The sequence below is a fragment of the Sciurus carolinensis genome, chromosome 1 (genome assembly GCF_902686445.1).
Source record: "Sciurus carolinensis chromosome 1, mSciCar1.2, whole genome shotgun sequence".
Lineage (NCBI taxonomy): Eukaryota > Metazoa > Chordata > Mammalia > Rodentia > Sciuridae > Sciurus > Sciurus carolinensis.
Window position 1 is genome coordinate 154522694 of NC_062213.1, and position 25037 is coordinate 154547730.

General features: G+C 33.5%; 1 protein-coding gene across 1 annotated transcript in view; it reads right to left on the reverse strand.

Annotated features, from left to right (window-relative positions):
• Positions 1-25037, reverse strand: part of Mier1 (MIER1 transcriptional regulator) — a 61435-nt gene that overhangs the window by 19046 nt on the left and 17352 nt on the right. Inside the window, 5 exon segments of the mRNA XM_047539753.1 lie at positions 6134-6206; positions 10650-10714; positions 12553-12685; positions 13601-13762; positions 23369-23514. Coding sequence (XP_047395709.1) covers positions 6134-6206; positions 10650-10714; positions 12553-12685; positions 13601-13762; positions 23369-23514 — 579 coding nt within the window.

Sequence of the window (25037 nt, forward strand, 5' to 3'; positions counted from 1 at the left end):
GATTACACAAATGGCAAGCCTTTACGCCATGTACAAACAGAGAAACAACATGTATCCCATTTGTTTACGATAATAAAAAAAAAAAACCACTATCTCCTCAAAATCTGAATAAATGGATGACCTAAGACAGCCTAGTGGAATTTTAAATGACAAGAAGTTGAAAACAGATAAAATTAAGAAGGAATAGTCATAACACAGATTAATACTAAGAATAAGCATCTTAGGAGCCAAGAGAAGAAAGTGTTTCAAAAGGTGGTTTCAAAGACTGATTAAATCTTACTGAACAGCCAGGATAAAAACTGAAAATGGTTTGCTGGATTTTTTAACAAGGAGGTAAATATTGTGAGAACTGTTTCTGTATAGAGATGAAAGCAGAAGCCATAGTAGAGAGGTCTGAAAAGTAAATGGAAGTGAAGAAATAAAGCAGAAAATTCTTATTAAGAGTTTGGTTGTAAGGGTGGAGGTAGCACAATAGTTAAGAGGTGAGGTAGAGTTGTAGACAGTTTTTATTGTTTTTGTTTGATTTTAAAGATAGGAGAAAAACTTTTAAAGAGCCCTCTTGATTGTCGAAGTTCATTTATTATGAAAAGGAATCAACAGCTAATTATCTCCTATGTACCAAGCAATATTTTAAGTGGTTTCACATAAATTACCTTGTTCTCCATTCACATATATATTTCCTTAAAATCTACTTTTTTGTGTTTCCCCAAATAGATATTCTTTTTTAAAGTATAGTTCAGAGGACAGTATCTAGAAATTTTCCCTTAAGAAACATCATTCCTTTTCTAACCTGTTGCTATAATTGTAGCTAAACTCTAAATGGTAAATACAAAAAAATCCCACAACAGAGTGAATCTGGAGTACTGCTCTTGATTTCTGTTCTCTGCTCAGTCTGTTCCTCAGAAGGAGCACAACACAGATTACTTATATTTTGGGGATAGACAAAGTTGTCTCAAAAAGAGGAAGATGATGGGTGGGTCCTTGAGTCCCAAGAGTTCTGCCAGCTAGATCATCCCATTTAAACATATGAAACAAACACAAACCACCTGGAAGACATTTCTGGTATCACTATCAGTGATATTCTGGGGCCATGAAATACAAACATGGTCTTAAGTCAAATGGACAACTTGCCATCACCAGGTGGCGCCAAATCACAAGTCAGACTCTTGTAATCATGGTTAAATACAGAGGCTTGCCCTGATAATTTCAAAAAACTTAGAATACACTGCATTTATACAATTACAATGTACTCAATAATGACCATAAGGTGAGAACAACTGGAATTTATACAGAGAATAAGGCTTTACTGGTTCCAGACACAGACCAAATTATCTTCTCATTAAATTTATACTCTAAATAAAAAATGTTCTGACTACAACCTAAATAAAAATAGGCCACAGCAGGTTTTAATAAAATGTGTTATGGAATGATTAAAATATCAAAAAGATCAAAATTCAAAACTCCAAATCAGAAATAATGTCTCCATGAATAAAAACCCACAAAAGAAAGGGGAAAATTATTCTTTATCATGATTACATCAAGCGACAGGAGCATGCTAAATTTTGAAAGATATCAATCACTGAAATGTAATCTGAAACTATTTAATTTTAAATCAATTGCCAACCTAAAACAACTTTTTGAAAAGGCAACCACAATATATGCACCTAATATTACTAGAAAATATGATTTCATGTGATTATAAATGACTGAATTCAGAAGTCAGGAATTCACTAGTACATTAACACAGGTGAGTTGAGGAAGTACTCCTGCTGTCTTATTAAACATTCTGACTCAGTAGGTAGGAAATAGGACCCCAATCCTGCATTTCTTATGAATTCACAGATGAATCTGATGGCGCTGGTTTTGGACCATACTCAGCAAGGTACTGATATGTCTCATGCAGTTATTTTATTATCCCAAATACAATTAGAAAAATTCATGGTAATCAAATTAAGCTTGTCAAATAAGCAAAATGAATCGCTGAAATAATTTCATAGTCTACTGTGTGTGGTCAGGGTAGCAGAGACTTCATGCAAGAAGCAGGAGAGGAATACGATGCATTCTGACTAGAGAATGAAATAAACTGACATAGGAAACTAAGAGACCACCACCACCAAACCATAAACAAACTTCTACCATCTAGGGAATTAATTTTCAATGAATAAATATCTACTTATTAACTGCTAGTATCACTAAAAGTATTTCATTTTTAATGTTTAAGTAAACATTCTTTCTAATCAATATAGCTAAGAATGAAAATGCCAATCTAAAACTAGTACTTTGATGTAATAATGCAGCATACAACAGAAATCACATTTTAAAAAGGTAACATTATGATTAACTGACATGGTCCCTAAGTTATGTAGCTTTTTCCTACAGTTTTAATAAACTGCCTGTTTCAACAATACTAGTACAGGCTGAGCACCCCAAATTGGAAAATCCCAAATCCAAAATGCTCTGAATCTGAATGCTTCGTCCCAAGCAGTTTGAAAAAGAGATATTCAACTGGTACCAATTAAAAGTACTGCATTTATTCACTTTCCCAGTTCAGCTACTTAAGAAATAAAAATAAGAGCCAGATGCATAGAACATCCCATAGTCCAATTACTTAAGAGGTTTAGGTAGGAGGATCACTTTGGTCCATGAATTCAGCCTGGCAATGAAACAATGAGACACCATCTCAAAAATCACACACACACACATACACACACACACACACACAGAGAAAAATAACTTACACAATGTTCTTTAGATACAATTTACATGATCCTTTTTTTACTCATTGCTTAATACTTGACTGAAAACATAATTAATGCTCCTTTCCCTTGTCCTCCATTCTTTCTAAAGTCCATCATTTTCAATTTATCTAGTCCAGGTTTTTCAACCTTGGTACTGACATTTTTTTTTTGTGGCCAGATAGTTCTTAGTAGTTGGGGACCGTCTGGTACAATGGAGGTTGTTTAACAGCATTCTTCATCAAGTCTTATCACAGTACCACAGTGTTCATTCAGTTTAGCATGTAGGAGAAACCATAAAGTATACACACAATTGAAAAATTATCTTATGAAGAGGAGGATGTTTTTCCATCTCTTTCAGAATTAAACCCTTTCTCTTATGGTCCAGATGGGGTTTATAGTACCCCCAAGAGTTCCAGGAACAGACAAATGAGTCACAGCAAGGGCAAGTTAAGAGTATAAACTCATCTCTGGTCATTTCCTCTGGCTAGGCACATGACTCAAGCTAAGACAACAAGGGCTCTCTCCAGGACTTCTGGAGTTCCAGGGGATGAGGAAATTCTCATTTTTGCTGTTTCTCATGCTATAAAGATTGTATAAGGTACGAGCTCCCAATAGGCATCGCAGACGATCTGACAAATAAAAAAGGGAGCACACAGGAATGGTTTACAACCTAAGAGCCCCCTGAATTCAGATGTGTTTAAAGCCAGATAAGCACAGAATTCCAATAAAGCAACCAAATAAATTCTGTTTGCTTAAGTTAATTGTCACCTGGCAAGCAAAAGGGTATCAACTGTCAACTGATACTTTCTGAAGACTGACTGGTAAAAGATAAATATAATGGATAAGATTAAACATCAACTGACTAATAATGCCACTTACTAAGCACTTATAAGCTTGTTCTACAGAAAAATATTACCTGTAATCATCACAAAATTCTATAAATACATATTACGATTGTAATTTTATAGAGGAAAAAAATAAATGTTATATCCAAAGTCAAATAGCTAGATACTGATCCAAGTGACAAACTCCATATCAAGTTCTAATACCATTCTGTACCCAACTATTAATTCATATACCAAATATTTTACTAAGTGCCTATGTGGCAGATGAACAAACAAATGGTTATAATATAAATGGCCCTCCATATTTGTAGGTTTTGCATGTGTGGATTTGACCAACTATGGATAGAAAATATTTGGAATAAAAACAGTACTGTATATGTACAAACTTTGCTTCTTGTTATTATTACCTAAATAATACAGTGTAACAACTGGTTATATGCAATAACATTATACTAGATATTATAAGTAATCTATAGATAATTTAAAGCATCTAGGAAGATGTATATACAATGTATGCAAATACTGTTGACATTTTTAATAAGGAACTTGAGCATCTGCGGTTTGGTATCTACAAGGTCAGGGTGAGGGGGTGTCCTGAAACCAATGCCCACAGAAAGCAAGGGATGACTGTATACTATGCTGAGATTGAATTATAATTTACATAAATTTAAGAAAATGTTAATGGTAGCTAAGGAGATTTTGTAACCAAAATAGATACAAGTTCAAAGGAGCATGCATGGAATATGACTATAACTAACAAATGTTTAAGTGTTTCCATTAGGAAGGATATCAAACGGCAGAGAAAAAAAAAATGTGTCAAGGACTCTCCAGGATGATCAGGTGAGGTGGTTTCTTTTATCTACGAAAAGGAGAAATTTGCCAGGCATGGTGATGCACACTTGTAGTTCTAGCAACTAGGGAAGGCTGAGGCAGAAGGTTTGCAAGTTCAAAGTCAGTCTCAGCAACTTAGTGAGACCCTGTCTCAAAAGAAAACTTTAAAAGAACTAGGACTAGCTCAGTGTTAAAGCATCCCTGGGTTCAATTCCAGTACCAAAAAAAAAAAAAAAAAGTGACTTCTGATCCATCTGTCATATAATCCCAATAAAGAAAAGAAGATATACTGGTTTTGGGGGCATTTTAATTTAAAAACTCTATGTTTATTAAATATGAAAAATATCCTGCAAAAAATTTTTTTCCATAACAATGCACTACTAAACACTACCTTTTGACAAATTTTACTTCTAACTGTATAGTATAGTTTACAAAATGGTTTCATGGGTTCAGATTGTGTACAGAGGGTACCATAAGTGGAGATGAATTCTGGGTATCCTGACAAAAGTCTTGAATTTCTAGAACTTTGTAACTGAGGAAAGGTCCTATACCACAGTGACTTCTCCAAAACAATGTCACTCTTCTAAGTCTAATCTTCCATACATGATCCAATGTGCTCAAAATCTCAAAATGAAAGTGCTTCATAAACCACATCTTTTCCTGAAAAGAATCATGTAATCTGCTTTCTAAAATCATGTTAAAATTGAAAACATTAAGCCAAATTAGCAGTATCTTAAAAGGAACAAACATTTTAACTTTCAGTTCTTATTTGCAGAGAGAAAAAAAAAAAAAAATCATGGTGCTAACCATTACATAAGTAAAAGTATATTTAAATATAAAAGCCAACGGATGATTCATTTCCGCATACAATTATGTGTTCATAGAATACATGCACAGAATTTCAACATACAACAAGCCCACTACACTTCGGTACCTATAATTTACTATATGTTGCTGGAATTTGAAAAGAAAAATAAAAGCGTTAAACATTTAAGTGGCATGTCAAAGCAAACTTTTTGTCACAAAAATTTAAGGGCTTCTGGTGTTCCCTTGACTGCTTTGAGGATATGTATATTTTTAGAGTATAAAATAAGTTTTTGGAGGGAATGCACAAAAGAAAATAAACTGAAAAAAGATTTCCTGAACAGTTCTGTATACAAAGATGAAATGTGGAAAAGACTAAAAAGAAATGAAAAATGTTGAGCTCTGAAGTAATGTCACATTGTACATGAGCTCATTTAAGAATACAAGTTGTATTCTCAAATCATTTAAAAAACACAAATACCAAAGTTATCTTTTTCAGTAACATTAAATATTTCAGAAGAAAATGTTTCTTTAAAAAAAAAATCAGTTGTTCATTCTTCAGTTCACTTTTAAACCTCTGACTGATATAAAATAGCCTGCTTTTAAAAAACTAAATTATAAAGGTTAAAAAAGATTCAGTTCAGAACACTTAAAATATTAAATTTCTAAGATTTTTGTTTTAAAAATAAAAAGTTGGGATGCTTTAAGTTACATAAAAACAAAAAAAAATTCATTTTTGCTTTGCGGGACTTATGTAGGCAAAACAGTAGATTACAGTTCTTAATATAATGCAGGGCTCTGGTTCATAAAACCGATGTGGTTATTCAGTAGGCTGTCAAGTTCTTAGCTCATTTTACATATAAAATAACAGTTCATCACCTTAACAGCTTCTATGTAAGTTCAGTACTAACTCACCTTTTTCATTTTCTTTGTATCTACAAATGCCAACTGGAATTTCTGCTTGAAACATGGAGCCCACCATAATCTCCTATTTTAAAAATAACATAAAACATTAGTCAGAGCTAGTAACAAAGATTTTTATGTTCATTTTCTAGCTTTACCATCTTCTTGAGTAAGCTCTGCCTGGTTTCTCTGTCATAAAATACAGATACAACCAACTAATTACCTCAGAGCAGTATTGTGAGGATGAAATGAGTTAATAATAGATAAGAGCTTGGATATGATTGGATGAATATATTAGTAATAATAATGGGGTGGTATGCAATGTAGACAATGAATAAAATAAGAAGTGAATTCTATCCTTTGATTAATCAGATAATCATAAAATACCCTGAAAGTGTAGCAATTCCTCCAAGAGTATCAATATTTAAGACAGTGGTCTTAAAATATGGTATTTGTTCCCTGGGAAACTGTAAGCAATGCAAGTGCTCAGGTCCTATCTCACAGCTACTGAACCAGAAATGACAGTGATAGAATTCAGTATCTAACACTCGCTAGGTAATTCTGAGATACACTTAATTCTGGGAAGCATAAGTTTAAGGTAAGGGATATAACACAAAAGGTTTGTATAAAGCTCTGTAGAGATCAAATGGCTCAAACTCCAAACTAAATGGATAAGCAGGTTAGTATCTAACTTTTATTAAATCAATATAAAATTTAAAAGCACCCCCATAAAAACAGAATTAAATCTTGTCCTAGGAAATCTGATAATTAAATCTAAAGTCATGTAAGCTGTCATCAGAAAGGCAACTGAGAATCACCACTAATGAGATTTCACAATTCATGGGAACCAGGATTGGGGATATAGCTCAGTTGGTGGAGTGCTTGCCTAGCATGCACAAGGCCCTGGATTAAATCCCCAGCACCAACAAACCAAACCAAACCAAAACAAAAACAATTCATGAGAGCCAAGATTACAAAAACCCTCTTTTGACTAGTGGCAAAATGATGAAAACAAACTTATTGGCATTTTCAAAATAAAGACTTCGTCAGGATAGGCACAAAATCATGGTTCAGGAAGTTACTTATCTCTTAGGATTTGAAAAGTTCTTTCCTGTAATTGTTATCCTTCATTTTACCTAATATAACTTTAAAGACATGCTCTATGTAATAAAGTTACTATGGTACCTATATAGGAAAACCAGGCTTTCTCATGATTAGTTTTCTAGAAGAAGAAATATTGCATACAACAAAATTTTCTCCACAATTACATAGGAATTCTCTTTGTCTTCCGCTATTAAGAGAGTTTTCTATTGTCATTCCCTATGCCTCTTTTAACTTACTCACCCATGTCTACCAAATAAAAGTCAAGTTATCAATCCTGGCACAGGTGCCTCTAAAAATATTAATGCTTGGATCTGTTCTAGAACAATTAAGTAATATATGGATAAAGGCCCTGGTGTTGTTTAAAAGTTTTTCAAGTGATTCTAACGTGCCCATGATTGGGAATGGCTTGGCTAGTATGAAGACACCATACTTCCTTTTGTGAACTGAGTTCAGAATACTTCTTTTCCCCTGATAATTTGTTCTGACAGAAAGGAAGAGAAATAGCACTTAAGGTCATTATGTGCCAGGTATCTTATATATAATTTTCATATACTTTCCATCAAACCCCATAAGATTGGCATTATTTTATTTGCTATAACAAAATTATACTGAAAGAAACAATCTACATTCACTGCAGCCTGCTTTATTATGTAATTTTTCCTGAGGAAGGAATAACCCCCCCAATAACAAAGGCTTCACCTCTCCCGTATTCTCCCTCCTCTAAACTTTTGTTCTTCATTAACTAATTAAAAAAGTACTAAACACTTAATCAAATATATTTTATTAGATGCTCCAGATTAATATTTGCCAGGAAAAAAAGATGTGTAAACTTGAACATATCAAGTTTATATTCAAACTTGAATTTGTAGAGGAAAATAGCAATTTAACATGACTTCAAAGGTTTCCCACTTTTTCATCTTAATGTCAGCATAGTATAGGCATTAGATTAAAAACTGCACTCAAGAACACTTGTCCCAATAGGTAGTAATTTTTGTGATTTTGGAGTGAGTTTTTTGGAGTGAGTTTCATCACTCACTCTTTTCTAAGTTCTACATCTTTTTTGTTGCTTTCATTCAATTTAACACTTAATAATACAGGCATTTATATTATATAATATGTTCCAAGGGATGTTCCCTCCATTCCTGAAGCAAAAGAATAGGCTCTTAATAGCTATGTAAACAACAGGTATTCACTTTTTGAATGTACAAATCTATGCTTTCCCAACTCTTTAGACACCAGTCGATAATTATTAAAAGTTATCTGAACTGCATGTCTTTGCTAACAGATACAGTGAGTGTTTACATCTATGAGAACTATCCCTTTGGAAACCCATAATTACATTAATTCTGGTTGAAGCCAAGAATTCTTAGGTGGCACAATCCAAGAACATCTGAATATTTCACTCTTCCTAATAGAAACTCTAAAATGTTTCCCTATTTTAATCAGCAAAAGGACTAGCTCGTTTTTTAAGTTTGCCCCATGCATCCTAAACGACAACTTTAAATCATCTAAAGAAAAGAAAAAACCTAACATGGAGAAGACTCAAAAGTATTAACTGATTTAATAATTTAAAAATCTTGACTTTAAAAGTACAAAAAGTTCATTCAATTTAATATTCTGGGCTGTTCTGCTTTAAAAGCAATGACAGTTGATGTACTAAATTTAAAAGGAGACCCAGCAAGATGAAGAACAAAAAAACTAGGGGTTTTTTTTTGTTTTTTATAAATAAAAGAGGATATGTCAGGCAAGTATCTTTCAACAAGAATAATGTCATTTCTTCTATCTAAATGATTTTAACCAAGTCCATATAATATTTCATAGGTCAACTAAGGGGTCAACTCCTCTGCAACAACTTAAAATTAATTCTTCAATTTAACTTTATGCCTAATTATATAATGTTATATATTCTGTAAATAAAAACTATCTTTAGATTCCTTTTAGAAATTAACCTGTTTGTATATGTATATGTAGAAAAGCCAAATCTGTTTCTTTACATAATAGATTTATCAATTATAAATCAACATTAAATCCAATCATTCTGAGAGTTTTCCCTTTATAAATACAGAATGAAAAATCTGCAATATAAACTATCAAAACTTATTTAACAAATATCAGACCTTCCATAATTGTTTTACAAAATATATATGCATTTAAAAAGTCACAAGTGATACTTGTTACAGGGTTGGGGAGATGGCTCAGTTGGGAGAGTGACCCTGGATTTAATCTCCAGCACCGCAAAAAAAAAAAAAAAAAAAAAAAAAAAGGTACGTGTTACAGGGCAATGAGAACCTAAATAAGCATCAGTTCAGGATTACTTCAGAAATTTGGATTTCTAAAATTGGTTTAAGTACTGACCTGCTCAGTGCAGTGCAATTTTTTTCCTTATTGTCATGTTATTTTATAAAAGATAAGGACTTGGGATATAGCTCACTGGTAGAGTGCTTGCCTAGCATACACAAGGTCTTGGGTTCAATTCCAAGTATCACTCAAAACAAAAAACAAAAACAAAGAACTAAATCTCAGCAGTGGTGGCACATGCACTCATACCTGTAATCCCAGCAGAAGCTTAGACAGGAGGATAGCAAGTTGGAGGTCAGCCTGGGCAATTTAGTGAGACGCTATCTCAAAATAATAAAGGGATAGGGATGCAGATCAGTGGTACAGCAACCCTGGGTTCAATATTATAATGGCTAATCTGAACTGTGAACTTGACTAGATTATGAGGCTTCTGGGTGTGTTGGTGAGGGTGTTTCTACAAATGATTAGCATGTGGGACAGCAAAATGAAGTTGGAGACCCACTCAAAGTGTGGGCAGCACCGATCAACATGTTAGAGGGCTTGGATGGGAACAATTGTTGGAAGAACAAGGAAGCAGCAGCAGATGCAAGCTTGGTTCTTCTTGATTGGTTCTTGATTGCTGCTGTGACCATCTGAGACATCAGACTCCAGTTCCTTCACTTTTCCAATGCAAAATCTGCCTAGTGACTCTCCAGGGAGTTTCTATGCCTTCTATCCCCTCTTGGACTTGGGTAACTTCCTTGATCCCTCTTGTTCTAGACTTCAGCTTCCTGAACTGTGTAGCTATTGGATCCTCCAGCTCCCCAGCCTGCAGATGGCCACTGTAGAACTACCCAGCTTCTTGCTGTGTAAGTCAACCTAATAAACCCCTTTTTTGTAATCACATATATGATTATATGTATTTCCCCTGTTGGTTCTGTTTCTCCAGAGAACCTTAATACTAATCCCTAGTATCAAAAAAAGATTATATGACCATTTCAAGTGGGAATTTGAACATTTGCCAAATGCTTACCTGTCACTAAAGGTTGACACATCAACTTCATCAAAATACACAGTAAAAGAACAATTACATTTAGCTTTTTAATATTAATTTATCTAGGTTTTGGGAAAATACAGTTTTACCTACTTTTTTCCAGTCTTCTGATGGAATATAGTCCTCATCTTCTTCAGATTCTTCTTCTATTTCACTATCTAGAATAAATAACAAAAGTATAAGGTGACTGCTTATTCTGTCCACATCTATGTGTCTTTATATTTTAGGTTTATCATCAAAAATTTAGATATGTTAAAAGGCATATGCTGAGTTAGGCCCAGATATTTTTAATCAATATTACCCTACCACTAAAATAAACAAATAAAAAGCAAGCAATAAAAAACCCATAAACTTTTTAGGACAAATATATTCTCAAGAAATGACTTCCCATAAAAACTTCTGGAAAACTGATTTAGAGTCAAGATAATCTGCTTCTAATCCTCATTCTGCTACCAATAACTGGGTGATGGAATAAATTATATATCTCAATTTCTTTACTTACAAAGTTCAGAGTCTGGATAAAATAGTTGTTTACAAACAGCATTTTTGGAACAATGGGAATTTTGTAGCACCATTTAAGGTGAAGCATGTGCATTAAGGGTTACATTTGAAAGACCTCAATTCTCCCAACCTCCATTTTATTCAGGTCAACAAGCTGTTGTTTATTTACATTGTGGAGTAAGAATGCATTCTCCCAAATCTAAAATGGCAATGTTCAAAAAGACATTACATATAAAAATAAAGTAAGCCTTCTATGAAAAAGTTAAGATAGGAGGTATACGTGTAGTTTCTATACATATATCATAACTGGAATACCAAATTAGAAGTTTGAAATAAATACTGTTCTAAGAGGCAGAGAAGTCACTTAGCATTGCACTTTTAATCAAACATTGGCAATGGATCTGCTCTTTATTTAACTTAAGGGAAAAACACAACATTTAAACAAAATTAACGTAATTATTTTAGTAACTAATGTCTTCTTGCACTAACACACTTTCACTCGGATCATCTTCGATGAAAACTCACAATTATTATCACACAAAATTACAATTAGCAGTATTAAATTCACTTCTAAACTAAATGTGTAACAAGTCATTCACATAAAGCAGTAGTCATGTTTAATTTAGTTATTTCCTTACAACATTTCATGGGAGGTTATTTTTCTTCATGTAATTTTCTTCCTCTTAAAGTACAGAAATTTAGATCACAATCTAATAATATTGGTAGCTGATTTATTCTAATCAAGTCATTTTCTAGAGTAATGTGGACTTAGAATGAAACATGGTGGAGCAGGTAAACATGCAAATATGTGCCTACATCAAGAATCAACAACTTCTTTAGATCTGGGAGTCACAAGACTAGATAAAGTAATGCTCATGAATACATACTCATGCTCTGCATAAGGACCTTTCATTCAACAACAGACTGTATATATGATAGTGTTCCCATAAGATTATATCACATGGTGCTATAGCCAACTTAGTTCATCTAAGTACATTCTATGATGTTTGCACAACCAAGAAATTAAGTAATAATACATTTCTCAGAATATATTCCAGTTGTTGGGAAATGATACTGGCAAAATCATACTGTAACATTGTGTGCATGTATGAATATATAAAAACAAATTCCACCACTGTGAACTATTATAATGTACCAATTAAAAAAACAGAAAAAAAAAAACATATCATTTGTTAGGTAACACAAGACTATACCTAAAAAATGCTAAGACAAAAGAAGAAAATGAAAACTAAGAGAAAGACTACATGAAATAAAAGGAATACACCCAATGAGGTAGTACATGATAGAAGAATTACTGCAGAATCACTGACAAAAGGGCCTTATGCATTGCTAACAAATTATCTACAATAAACTCCATTTACTTTTGAAAAAGATACCAGAATAAATGAATTCAAACAGAACAATGAAAGATACATCAGAAATTTAGGTAATGATAGTAAAATTATATTCCAACTATATTCACAATATTACGTACTTGTATCAAAATATTTACATCGACGTGGGCGGATTATTTCCTGGGTATCTTGAGAAACAACAGACTGTGATGGATCATCATTGGAAGACTGAGTTTCATCTTCCTGACCTGATGAATCCTTTATATTCTCTTCCTATGGAATAATAAATGTACTTAAGAGGTAAAGAACATAGTTGCACTGCAGATGAAGACCATGGTGTTCAAAGTTTGTTCTAAACATAACTAGAAGACTAAAATAAAGTAGTTGCAACATGATGCTGTGGTGTGGCCTTTGGGATAGGAAAAAGGAAATTAACAGAAAAATTGGTGACATTCAAATAGTCTACTTTTAACAGTACTATGCCTGGGATTTCTTAGTTTCGATAAAGATCCCTGCAGTTACACAAGACGTTAACATTAGGAGAAGCTGGGCGAAGAATACAAAAATTTATTTATTTTTTGGCAGTACCGGGGATTGAACTCAGGGTCACTCTACCACTGAGCTACATTCTACATCCAAGCCCTTTTTATTTATTTTTAATTTTTGAATTTTTTTAAAGATAGGGTCTTGCTAAATTGTTGAGGCTGGCCTCAAACCTGTAATTCTCCAGCCTCAGCCTCTCAAGTTCCTGGGGTTACTGGTGGGTGCTAACATACCTGACTGCAGGGTAAAGAAACTTCCTACGCCAATTTTGAACCTCTTTTACATCTAAGATTATTTAAAAACAAAATTAGAAAAATGAATACACATTGCCAATTATCCTATTATTTAAAAGCAATAACTTTTTTAAAAAATTCATGTAAGCTCATATAAATGATTGAGAAAAGGTATTAAAAAGAAATCTGGAATGACACAGACCAAATTGCTACCTCTTAGAAGTGGATTACAGGGGATTTCTATGTTTATATTAAAATTTCCATAGTATTTTAATTTTTAACACTTAATCTCCTATTGTACTTAATTTGCAAATCACAGTTTGGTATTACTGCTTCAGTCATCTACTAAGGGTCTTGGAACATATATCCTCCACCAATAAGAGGGCAACTAATGTAAAGCATATGACCTTACTTTATTTTCCCCACTACAGCCACTGTTGTCATCATTATCGGCATCTTCATCATCTTCACCCTCCTCTTCTTCCTCTTCTTCCTCCTCATCTTCTTCAGGTAGTCGAACAGTACTATCATAACCATAAAGACTGAGAAGTTCATGAATTGGCATGTCGCCTTCCTAAATAAACCAAAACAAAAGTCAATTTCTGAAATTGGTGATTTCGTATTTCTAGACCATACCACATATATATAAAAGAATGCCTTTAAAACTCCTATCAAGAATTCTCAAATAATAAAAAGTAAAACAAAAAAATTCTAAAGCCTAGGAATATCCAAAAGTCTTTTAAATATTTCTATAAAACTGATCAATTATAATTACTAACAATAAAATCTTTTAAGTATAATAAAAAGTGGCACTGGCTCTAAAACTGAGTATTTTTTTTGTAATCAATTTAGCATATGTACAATGACAGCACTTATGTATGGATCAATTCTTAATAAGAGTACCACACTTAATTTGGGGAAAACAGAGCAATTAGGAAATATACATACTATAAATAAACTACACTAATAAACTCGAGTGTAGGGAGATGAAATTCACAGTCCAACCAAAACACTAACAGTGATGACATACAGGAATGATATTGAATACATTAGTTACATACAAATGAATACATGGCTAATATAATCTAGTGTCATTTACATATAAAATCATCTTGAGCAATCTTTGCCATCTACATTACAGAACTCTTATATTATCTCCATTTCATAGATAAGGAAATACAAGTAAACATTTCCTTCAAAATCTCAAGTTACACATTATGGAGCCAGATTTAAATTGGCTAACTTCAAAAGCCCAAAATGTTATCAGTATGCAATGGTGCCTCAGTCAGGAACTTTTCTCAACCCTCCCAAGAAACAAATTCTCTGTGGATGAAATAAAGACATATCCTTATACAGTGAAACAATGTCAATTTTCCATAGAAAATGCTCAACTCTAATCAGTAAAGAAGTGATATAATAAAGTAACAGGGTAACATGACAAAATTAGGATTATAAAAAGTCTAATCCAAATTATTTAAACATCACACACACACTATAATATACATAAACACATACCCTGAAGGGAAAAAAGTGTCGGTCAGTTTAGATCTCAGAAAAATGATACTAGTGAAATAAGACATGTTTAGATTTTCCCAGCATTTGTGCCTTATTTATGAAAAGAAATCAGTCTGGCTCATGTGTTTAAACACATTGCTCCAGTGGCAATGAGTATGTCACAGTGTATAATATAACCTGATACTATCACATAGGTCACAAAAGTTAATCCCCATCATTAGGAATCCATGCTCAACAAATAATCTACTGATTATAATTCAAAAATTTTTCTTTTGGATACTAGAGATGGAACCCAGCAGAAAGAAACATCAAGCACTAAGATAAAGACTTTACTGTAACACCTAGACCTCCCAATCCCACCTCATATAACAAAACTATCCAAATGTATGTTACTATTTCACCTAATTTTTATTAATTTTTTAAAATTTAAGATGGGTTCTCCCTATCTTGTTTATGCTGGCCTTGAACTCAAAATTCTCTTGTCATAACCTCACAAGTAGCTAGGATTAGGGATGTGTATCACTGTGCCTAACTACCCCTAAATTTTTAAAAATGAATTAACTTATATTTTGAGAGACCACACAGCTATTTAAGTGGCAGTGCTCTCTGTTTTGAACTCATTTTCTAGACTAGAGTAAAACACTTGATTTACTCTAAGATGCAGATTATCAAATAAATACCCTCCAGTTCTCTATTGTTCTTATTCACCGGGAAGTAAAACCACCTTGAAGGTTTATTAAAACAGGATGCTAGGCCTCACCCAAGCCTCTGACCCAATAGGACTCAGATGAGGTCTGAGAATCTTCATTTTTAAAAAGTCCCAGAATTTGTTTCTTGGGAGGGTTGAGAAAAGTTCCTGACTGAGGCACCATTGCATACTGATAACATTTTGGGCTTTTGAAGTTAGCCAATTTAAATCTGGCTCCATAATGTGTAACTTGAGATTTTGAAGGAAATGTTTACTTGTATTTCCTTATCTATGAAATGGAGATAATATAAGAGTTCTGTAATGTAGATGGCAAAGATTGCTCAAGATGATTTTATATGTAAATGACACTGGATTATATTAGCCATGTATTCATTTGTATGTAACTAATGTATTCAATATCATTCCTGTATGTCATCACTGTTAGTGTTTTGGTTGGACTGTGAATTTCATCTGATACTAGTATGGGACCACCATGAGAATCACTAATCTCAGAGGTCTAGTATAAGGTACCAGCAAATCAGGCTTTCCAGTGGGAAGTAGTAAAGCTTGAATATTTTCTTTAATAATGCATATCATTGCTTGGGTTGTGGCTCAATGATAGAGCACTTGCTTAGCACGTGTGAGGTACTGGGTTTGAGCCTCAGCACTGCATATAAATAAATTAATTAATTAACTAATTAAATAAAGGTCCATCAACAACTAAAAGAGGTATTAAAAAATGCTTAACATTTGAAATCTAGCTCAGTTATCTTACAAAAGATTACATACTAAATGAATATTCCACTATGAAGAACACAGAATGTCTGACCATGATCTCATCAAAACTTTTCACTCCTGGATACAAAGATGAGAAGTGTGACTCACTGTATAAAGATTCATTTCTCAAAAATTCAGCAATATTGACTAAGAGAAGAAAAGAAAGGGTGAAAAGTGGCCTGATCATAGAGCATCTGAAGGAAAACTATTTCAATTAGAAAAAACAGTATATAACTGTAAAAGAGAAAAGACAGGAAGCAGCAATAGAAACAAAGATGAAACATCAGGTCACCTTCATTAGAGCAGACACACTGTTTACAGAAACTAACAAAAAGAAATTAATTTCAAATCGCTATAGATTGATGAAAGATCGGTTATAGATTACTTGAAGTTATGACTGGTATTTTTTTTAACCTGGTTTCTTTAGTTACTTAGTTTCTAAAAGGAAATGTTACACTAAAAAAATATTTCTTGAGGTATGATCTTTTATTGTTACTCTTTAAATTAAAAATAGTTTTTTACTCAATTTCACTGATCACCAGAGAACTGCAAATCAAAAACCACAATGAGGTATCATCTTATCCCAGTCTGAATGGCTATCATCAAAAAGAAAAGGGAACACTATACTGTTGGTGGAAATGTAAATTAGTATAACCATTATGGACATCAGTATGCAGATTCCTTAAAACCCTAAAAATAGAACTACCAATAACCCAGCAGTTCTACCACTGATATATATCCTAAGGAGATGAAAGTATATCAAAAAGATACTTGCACTCTCCTGTTCACTGCAGCACCATATACCATTCACAATAGTCAAAATATACAATCAGTCCAGATGCCCTTCAGTGGATGAATAAAGAAAATGAAGTATATTTATAGGATGGAATACGATTTGACCATAAAAAGGATGAAATCTTGTTATTTACAACAACATGTATGGAACTGTAGGTCATTTTTATTAAGTCAATTAAGAGAAACACACAAATTTTCAGTTGTGGAGATTAATAAGAACAGAATGAAATAATGGTCACTAGACTCTGGGAAGGAGACATAAAGGCCCCAAATAAGGACTACCAAATCAGAATAGAGGAATGACTTTTGTTTCTTTCTGAACATAGTAGGGTACCGTACTGATTAAAACAAACACATATTTCAAAATGACTAGGAGAGTATGAATTCTCAACACATAAATACAACTGCTTTAAGAAAAGGAAATGCTTACTACCCTCATTTGATTATATATTGTGGTCTCTCCTAGCTCTTTGAGACCCCAGGTAACAAGGCATAGCACTATTCATCAGTCCAGTAATGTCCTTCTCTCCTTTTGTTACAATAGCCAAATTGAGAATACTCAGATTGGCATCCATGAAGCAACTCCAAACAGTTTTGTGTTTTCTCTCCAGTTTTACTTGGTCTGTTAATTAGGAATAACTCTTAGTAGAAGGCAGACAGCATGTGCCAAAACCCTGCTTCATGGTTTGTTTCTGGAATGTTAGCAGCTAAAGAAAGACATACAACTCTCACAAGCAGTGAATCTGGGAGATTTAGGAACTGACAGCATTATGTGACAAAAGTTGATATGAAAAAGGAAAACCAACCATGTAGAAGAGGAGAAACAAAAATATATCTTGGTGGCACTGGAGTCCCTGAGGCCCAGCTACCTTTAATGAAATCCCTTGGGTCCTATGCTAAATTCTTCATTTTGACAAAGCTAATTCTAGATGGATTTCTTTGTACTCCCTAGGTTCTGATGCTATGAACAGTAATGCTATCTTATAAAGCAAATATTGTTATTTCCCTCTGGGGGGGAAAATGAAGGATGAATAAATTCGGACAACAATACATTATCATATTAGGGGCTGTCAATCACCTGTTTTAGAGGACATCTCATTTGTTTAAGTTATTTAAGTCTGCATTCTACCAGGTGACTAAGGGGCTTTCTTCAACTTAAACTGAAACATCAGAATAAAGTAGCAATGTTTTATTCCCATTCAAACAAATGTTAACAATATAGGAAAGGGGAAACAAAAAGGGAAAATTATAAGGAACACAGTGGATTTTCATAGCTGTGGGTCACAGATACCTTTGAGATTAAAATTTATTTAGAGTTTATCATGTGCCAGACACTGAGTCAAGTGCTTTAGATATACTGTCTTTATAATAACAACTGAACCATAACAATGTTAATCCCAAGTCACCATACTAATAAAGGACTGCAGCTGAATTATGAACCCAGGCAGCTAACTTACTCATTCACTTTTACATATGCACATATACTGCCTTCCTGGATTCCTGAAAATCCAATCTTAGGTTAAGTGCACATTACTTTGATGTAGTATGAGATAAGAAGTACTGGGTTAACAGACAATAAGAAACAGGGAAAATGGGCATAGTACAAGATGAACAAAAATATAAGACTATGCATTATATTTACACATTGTGCTTTAAGAAAAAAGTTGTCTAAGCACTGAAACAAAAAAGGGGCAATCATATCTGCATAAGCTAAAGGGAAGCGAACTAAAGGTAAAAAGAATGAACTTTTTAAAAGACAACCATATGTCTAAAATGAAGTCTGTTCCAATTGTAAGATGATAGGGTAAAATCATCAAACACATTAGTAATAAGGCTGAAGTGTTGCCAATCTCCTGGCTGAAAAAGAGCTGATTCCTCCCTTACACCGAAGAGTTAGTCATTAAGAAATTACTGCATGTGCCAACAGATGCTAGCTGCCTAGATGTTAAGACCATTGAGTGAGTAGATTCTTCTTAAACTTACTGTATCAAAATGGACAAAACCATAAATGCTTATGAAGAGAGAAGAAAGAAGGAAAAAGCTTATTTCCAGTCAGGAAGACCTAAGGGACTACATTCAGATTGGACTGGAGAGATGGTTCCTAAGGTAACCAACCTCTTGGGGTTGGGGCTTGACTAGAAGATAAACTATGAGGGGATGAAGGCAAACAATTCTTTATAATCCCCATGCCGAAGTTTCTTTTGTATCTATATAATTCAGTTGTGTATATACCTCAAGAAAAATCTCAGTCTCACATTTTAGTTTTTATTCTCCAGCTCTGGAGATTCACTGGGAATATGCCAAATGCTTAAAGTGTATGTTAATATTGTTAACAGTGATTTTTTTTTTCCTAAAATGTATCTAAATATATAAAGATACAGTTAACCCTGATCTTTCTTTTCCCAAATGGAATGTTACAATTGTGCCTAATTATTAATCTCTCCAATTTAAGAGTACTTTGGAAAACAAAGTTAAACTTTGAGAATTACCAAATTAATGGCAAATGAAATTTCTTTACTATGGGAATGATTGACACCCCTTCTACAAACACTATAATAAATTCTAACCTATTTACTTAAATCTATTGAAACATTTAAATGCTAAACTTATATAATTAAAATATCTTTAATGCTGACTACATCCATATAATTGTAACAGTACAAATCAAAGTTGCTTCTATCAAGAGTTTCCACTAAAAAGTTTAGAATTCAAAATGAACTTAAAGCCACATACTATGCAGTTACTGTTACTTATGAATGAATTATTAGGAGTTTGTCCATAATTACATCATAAAATTATTACATGCAACCAAGGTGCCAGGTGAAAAACACTGCCACTTTCTAATGCAATTAACATTTTGTTTCTATAAAAGTAAATGGGTAATCAACATAAAATCTTTTGCATTAAAACAACAACAACAACAACAACAACAAAATTTGGTTTGGTTCATACCTAACAAGTTTATAACTACATGAAATGCAACATACTGGCCCTGAAATACCTTAGCTTCAGGTTACAGATGAAAGCATCAGTGATAATGTACTACTTAAACCTAAGATTCAATGGTTTCTTGAGAGAAGTTACAGAATGCAAGGAGGAGTAAGACTGGGTGAAATAAAAGGATTGGTTCCATTGTCTTTTTATTCCTTTTTCTATCTTTTATAAATAATTCTATTTTAATTACTTTTTACTAAAGAGGGATTATTTGAAAGCAAATTTTGGGGGACTAAGAGGAGTTGGGGAGAGACGTGGAAGAAAGAGAAATAGGGAAAGACAATGGCATACCTATAATTTTAGCAGACCCCACTAACAATTTTATACTAAGTAAATGTTAATAACCCAATCTCTGAAATAGAAAACCATTATTCCATCTCCTAAACTATTACAAACTGTACTTATTTCCTCTTACTAACACAGAATGTGATAATATGGAAAATATAACAGTTCCCTCCTGTGCCTTTTATCCCATGATAGCTTATTTGGAAGCAAAAAAATATACCTCAAGTTTCTGTAACTACATGCAACTACTGAAAATCACTGCCTTTCTATTTAAAAATATATGAAGTGACTTTTGAGTACTAAATCAATTGTTCCCTGCCCCCAAATATATATAATTTGGTTGGAAATGTGTCTCAGTGGTAGAGTGCTTGCTGCCTAGTATGCATGAGGCTCAGGGTACCATCTCTGGTACATGAGGCCCTCAGTACCATCCATAACATGCATCTCATAAATCAACTGTTTCCCTTAATGTTCACCTAGGTTTTGATTCTAAGCAAATTATTCTGGTCTTTTAGATAGCTTTACAGTCTTTTACTTTTAAAGAAGATTTCTAAGCTTTTAATGTGCTTTTAACCAATTCTTGAAAGGTTTTGTGATAACCAACATACACCATTGCCACCAAGACCAATTCTCTTCTCTGGATCAAAATAATACAATATTAAATTGTTTAGGCACTATGGATTCAGTCAGTTCTAATCACTAAATGATCCAAAATGGTATCACCAGACAAGATTTGCCTAAATGGCAAGAAAACTTCTTTACAAGTTTTTAAATTTTATTTTTTGTACTAGAGATTGAGCCCAGGGGTGCTTTATCACTGAGCTACATCCCCAGCACTTTTTCAGACAGAGTCTTGTTAAGTTGCTTAGGGCCTTGATAAATTGCTGAGGCTGGCCTTGAACTTGAGATCCTCCTGCCTCAGTCTCCTGAGTCACTGGTATTATAGGTATATGCTACCATGCCGGTTTCAAACTAAAATTCTGAAACCTAGATTAGTAATTATCACTACAAAAGTAAAAGCAGTCACTTTTTCATACTATATATTCCAAATACTTAACAGTTGGCACTGTCATATATCTTATGTTCTTTTTATCATGGAGTATAAGTAGATCATGTTTAGTAAATTTTACTGGAGCATGCCAGATTGCTTTATGTATATATGTATGTATTTATTTATTTATTTTTTGTAGTGACCACTCTTGCTAGGTTCCAGGAACTATACTAGTGAATAAACTGTCATGCTTCCTCCCCTCACAAAATTCACAGAGGCTACAAATAATACACAAACATGTAAAAATTGAGTTAGGTTTTTAAAAATGCAATGAATAGAATATGATAGTGGTAAAACCAAACAAGCAAAAATAATGCTAACTGAGGAGTAGAAAAGGCCATTCTGAAGAAGCAGCAAATCCATAGGAGCCAGTCTTTGAAAGTACATACCCAGAATGCTTATTTGCTGAAAAGTTTCAAAGCAAGAAGAAACTAGAAAATTCAAGAACAAGCAGCTAGTGTGATTATGAAATAGCATAAGAGGGGCAGTGCAGTATATGGATGAGAAATCAAATCATGCAGATAGTCTTGCACACATCTGGATTTTCTTCAGGAATAACAGGAAGTTAGGAGGTTGAAACAAACTGAATTATATTTTCAAAAGATCATCATGGCTGCTGGGAGGAAATATATCAGGAGTAAGACAGTAAAAGAGGAAACAGAAACCAGTTAAGAAGCTAGAGCAATAATAATTTTTTTGTGGGTAGCAATGATACATTTATTCAGAAATTAGATATTGGGAGAGAAGGAAATTGACTCCCTGGTTTCTGACCTAAAAGGGGAAAAAAAAACAGTAGTAGCATATTCCACCGAGATAGAGAAGTTAGGGAAGAAAGAGAGAGAACAATCAATAGTTCTTATTTGGATATTTAAAATTTAGAGATGTCTGTTGAAATATCTAAGCAGATATGCTAAGTTGGATGAACAAAACTGGAGACAGGGAAAAATTTAATGCTAGCAATGGAACTAAGAAAAACTAAGCATACACAACAACAGCTCAATCAGACTTTCAAAGTTGTTGTGCACTCAGTTCAAACCTGCTTAATGATAGCATAGATTTGAATTCCATCCCCAGAGATTCTGATTTAGTATGCCTGGAGAGAGGCAAAGGAATCTGTTGTTTTAAAAATAAATCTATGGGCTGGGGTTGTGGTTCAGTGGTAAAGTGCTTGCCTAGCACATGTGAGGCACTGAGTTAGATCCTCAGCATCCCATAAAAATAAATAAAGTTATTGAGTCCACCTACAACTAAAAAATATTTTTTAAAAAGTCTATGATAACTCTGATGCTGTTGACCCTCATAACTACACTTTGAGGAGTACCGATATGGACAGAGACAGAAGAGGAAAAAACAAGGTCCAGAACTGAAAATCAAGAAATGCAAACATTTAAATCCTGTGTAAAGGAAAAAGAGTGCAAGACATTGAATGGTGCAAGGGGATGGGGGAGGATAGAAAAAAGAAAGTGGGCTGGGGCTGGGGAGTTAGCTCAGTCGGTAGAGTGCTTGCCTTGTAAGCACAAGGCCCTGGGTTCGATCCTCAGCACCCAAAAAAAAAAAAGAAAAAAAAAGAAAGTGGGGTACTCCAGAATTCAAGTAAAAGAAGGGAACAGTAAACTGCATTCTGTACCACTGAGAAAAGTTGAGTAGAAAGAGAAAAGTGAATATAACAAAAGATATATCAATTAAAGTCAAGGGTCACCTAGATAGGAAGGGGCAGAAACAATCCAGAACACTTTATGCAGTAAATAGGAGACGATGACAATTCTAAAAATATTTGGGCTCTGAAGGGGAGTAAATAAAAGATGTTATTCCTGGGGAAAAGTAGTAAGAGGAAATTAAGAATTGTTTCATTTTATAGTCATTTGACCCAGTCCTGTGATCCCTTACCAAATTCACTACTGAATTGTATTATTTCACATACTAAAACTATTTTTAAAATGCCAATTAATTTCAAAATTTAAATATCCCACCTATGATCCCATGATCTTCCCCAAACCAGAGCACCAAAATTCCAATGTTTACTCTCTCCACAAAAAACTTATAACTGCTTCATCCCTACCCTTATTATTATTTACCCTTGCAAGATCCTCTATTTCAGAACTGAAGTTTGTTTCTCCTTCCATCATTTCTTCCTCTTCTAATGTTCGTTCATCATCAAAATCATGAACCAGCATGTCAGCTGATGGATCAAATTCATGGTCATCTGATGTTGCTGAACCTCCTGGTAAAGGGTATTTTTAAAAGTATGATAAACCAAATTAGTTGTATCTTACTTATTTAGTGTACATGCATTATTGAAGTTGCATATAAGTAAAAAAAAAAAAACCATAGTAAGTTATGCACAGTAAATATTACTGCTTTTTAAAATTCTTGTCCTTACTCATTATCATACACACACAAAACTTTTCTAGGTGAGAGTTCTGCTACTGAGCTACATCCCCAGTACTACACAAAACTCTCCAAAGGGATTAGAGTTTGCCCTTTTTCACTCCTATAGGTTCAGTTACAACTGCAAAATTGAGGGAGGGTAAATATTTATAGCTTTCAAAACTGCAGTAATCTTCTGATTGTGAAGCTTAAGTGGTAAAGAATAAATTGATCTTATCAATTAAAAATGGTCTTTTTGTGTGGGAAATATCACAATCTCAACCATTTAATTAATGTTTGATAGACCCAATGAGTAAGGATCCCTCTGGCCCCTGAGAAGAATATATAGTCATGTGAAATAAACAGTCATCTGAATATACTTATCTGCTGCATAAAGACCTTTTGGTCAATGACAGGTTGCATATACAATGGGGTTTATACCATACAGTCTAAGTATGCAGCAGACTATACCATCTAGGTTTCTGTAAATTTACTTTTCAATGACATATTTCTCTGGAATGTATCCCTATCATTCAAATTACATGGGACAATAAAGTATAGTAAAAATACAGATGAACTCAAGTATTCTTCTATCAGCATTTCCTTGAAAACACATTCTAATATTTGAGTGGCTGTCTTTAACTTACTAAGTTGATTTTGATCTGAGATTCCTCAAAGAGATAAAAGCAAAATTTATTAAAATTGCATACGAAACTCTTTTTGAAGACATTAAATATAATCTAAGGTAACTGTTATGTAAGTCAATCCATTTTTAGGTTGGTGATGAGGGAATACTGTTAGACTCAATAGGGCCAATCTTTGCATAGTAGACTGTAAAGGCAGGGGATATAGTTTCTGTAAATTATTGACAAATTTGCCCACTGCCAAACCTGAATTTAAGTTTGAAAAAGAATTACATCAGTTTAAACTGTTAAAGGTCATATTAACGGATGTACTGAAATCCTTTCATTTCACTCTAATAAGAGAACTATTAAATAAAACAAAGAGACATACAGGTTGACTTCTTGAAAACCAGAATACTAGGAATAAAAAAAAAAACAAAAGCTCAGAATTCTTCAGTCACTTTTCGAAATTTTTAAAAATAAGAACTACTTTTTCTGCTTAGTATGTTCCAGATAGTATAATCAAGCATTTCATATTCATTATCTCAATCTTCAAACAATTCTATCAACTAGGTATCATCACACCATTTAAAAATAAAAATAAAAATAAAAACAAAGACTCTAGGCTTAGAGAGTTTAAGTAGCAACTCAGAGCTCACTGAACCTGCAGGTGGCAAAGATGGAATTTGAATCCTGTGTCTAATTCCATTTCCTGCATTTTTACTGCACTCCAAGCCTTATGTAAATCTTGAAT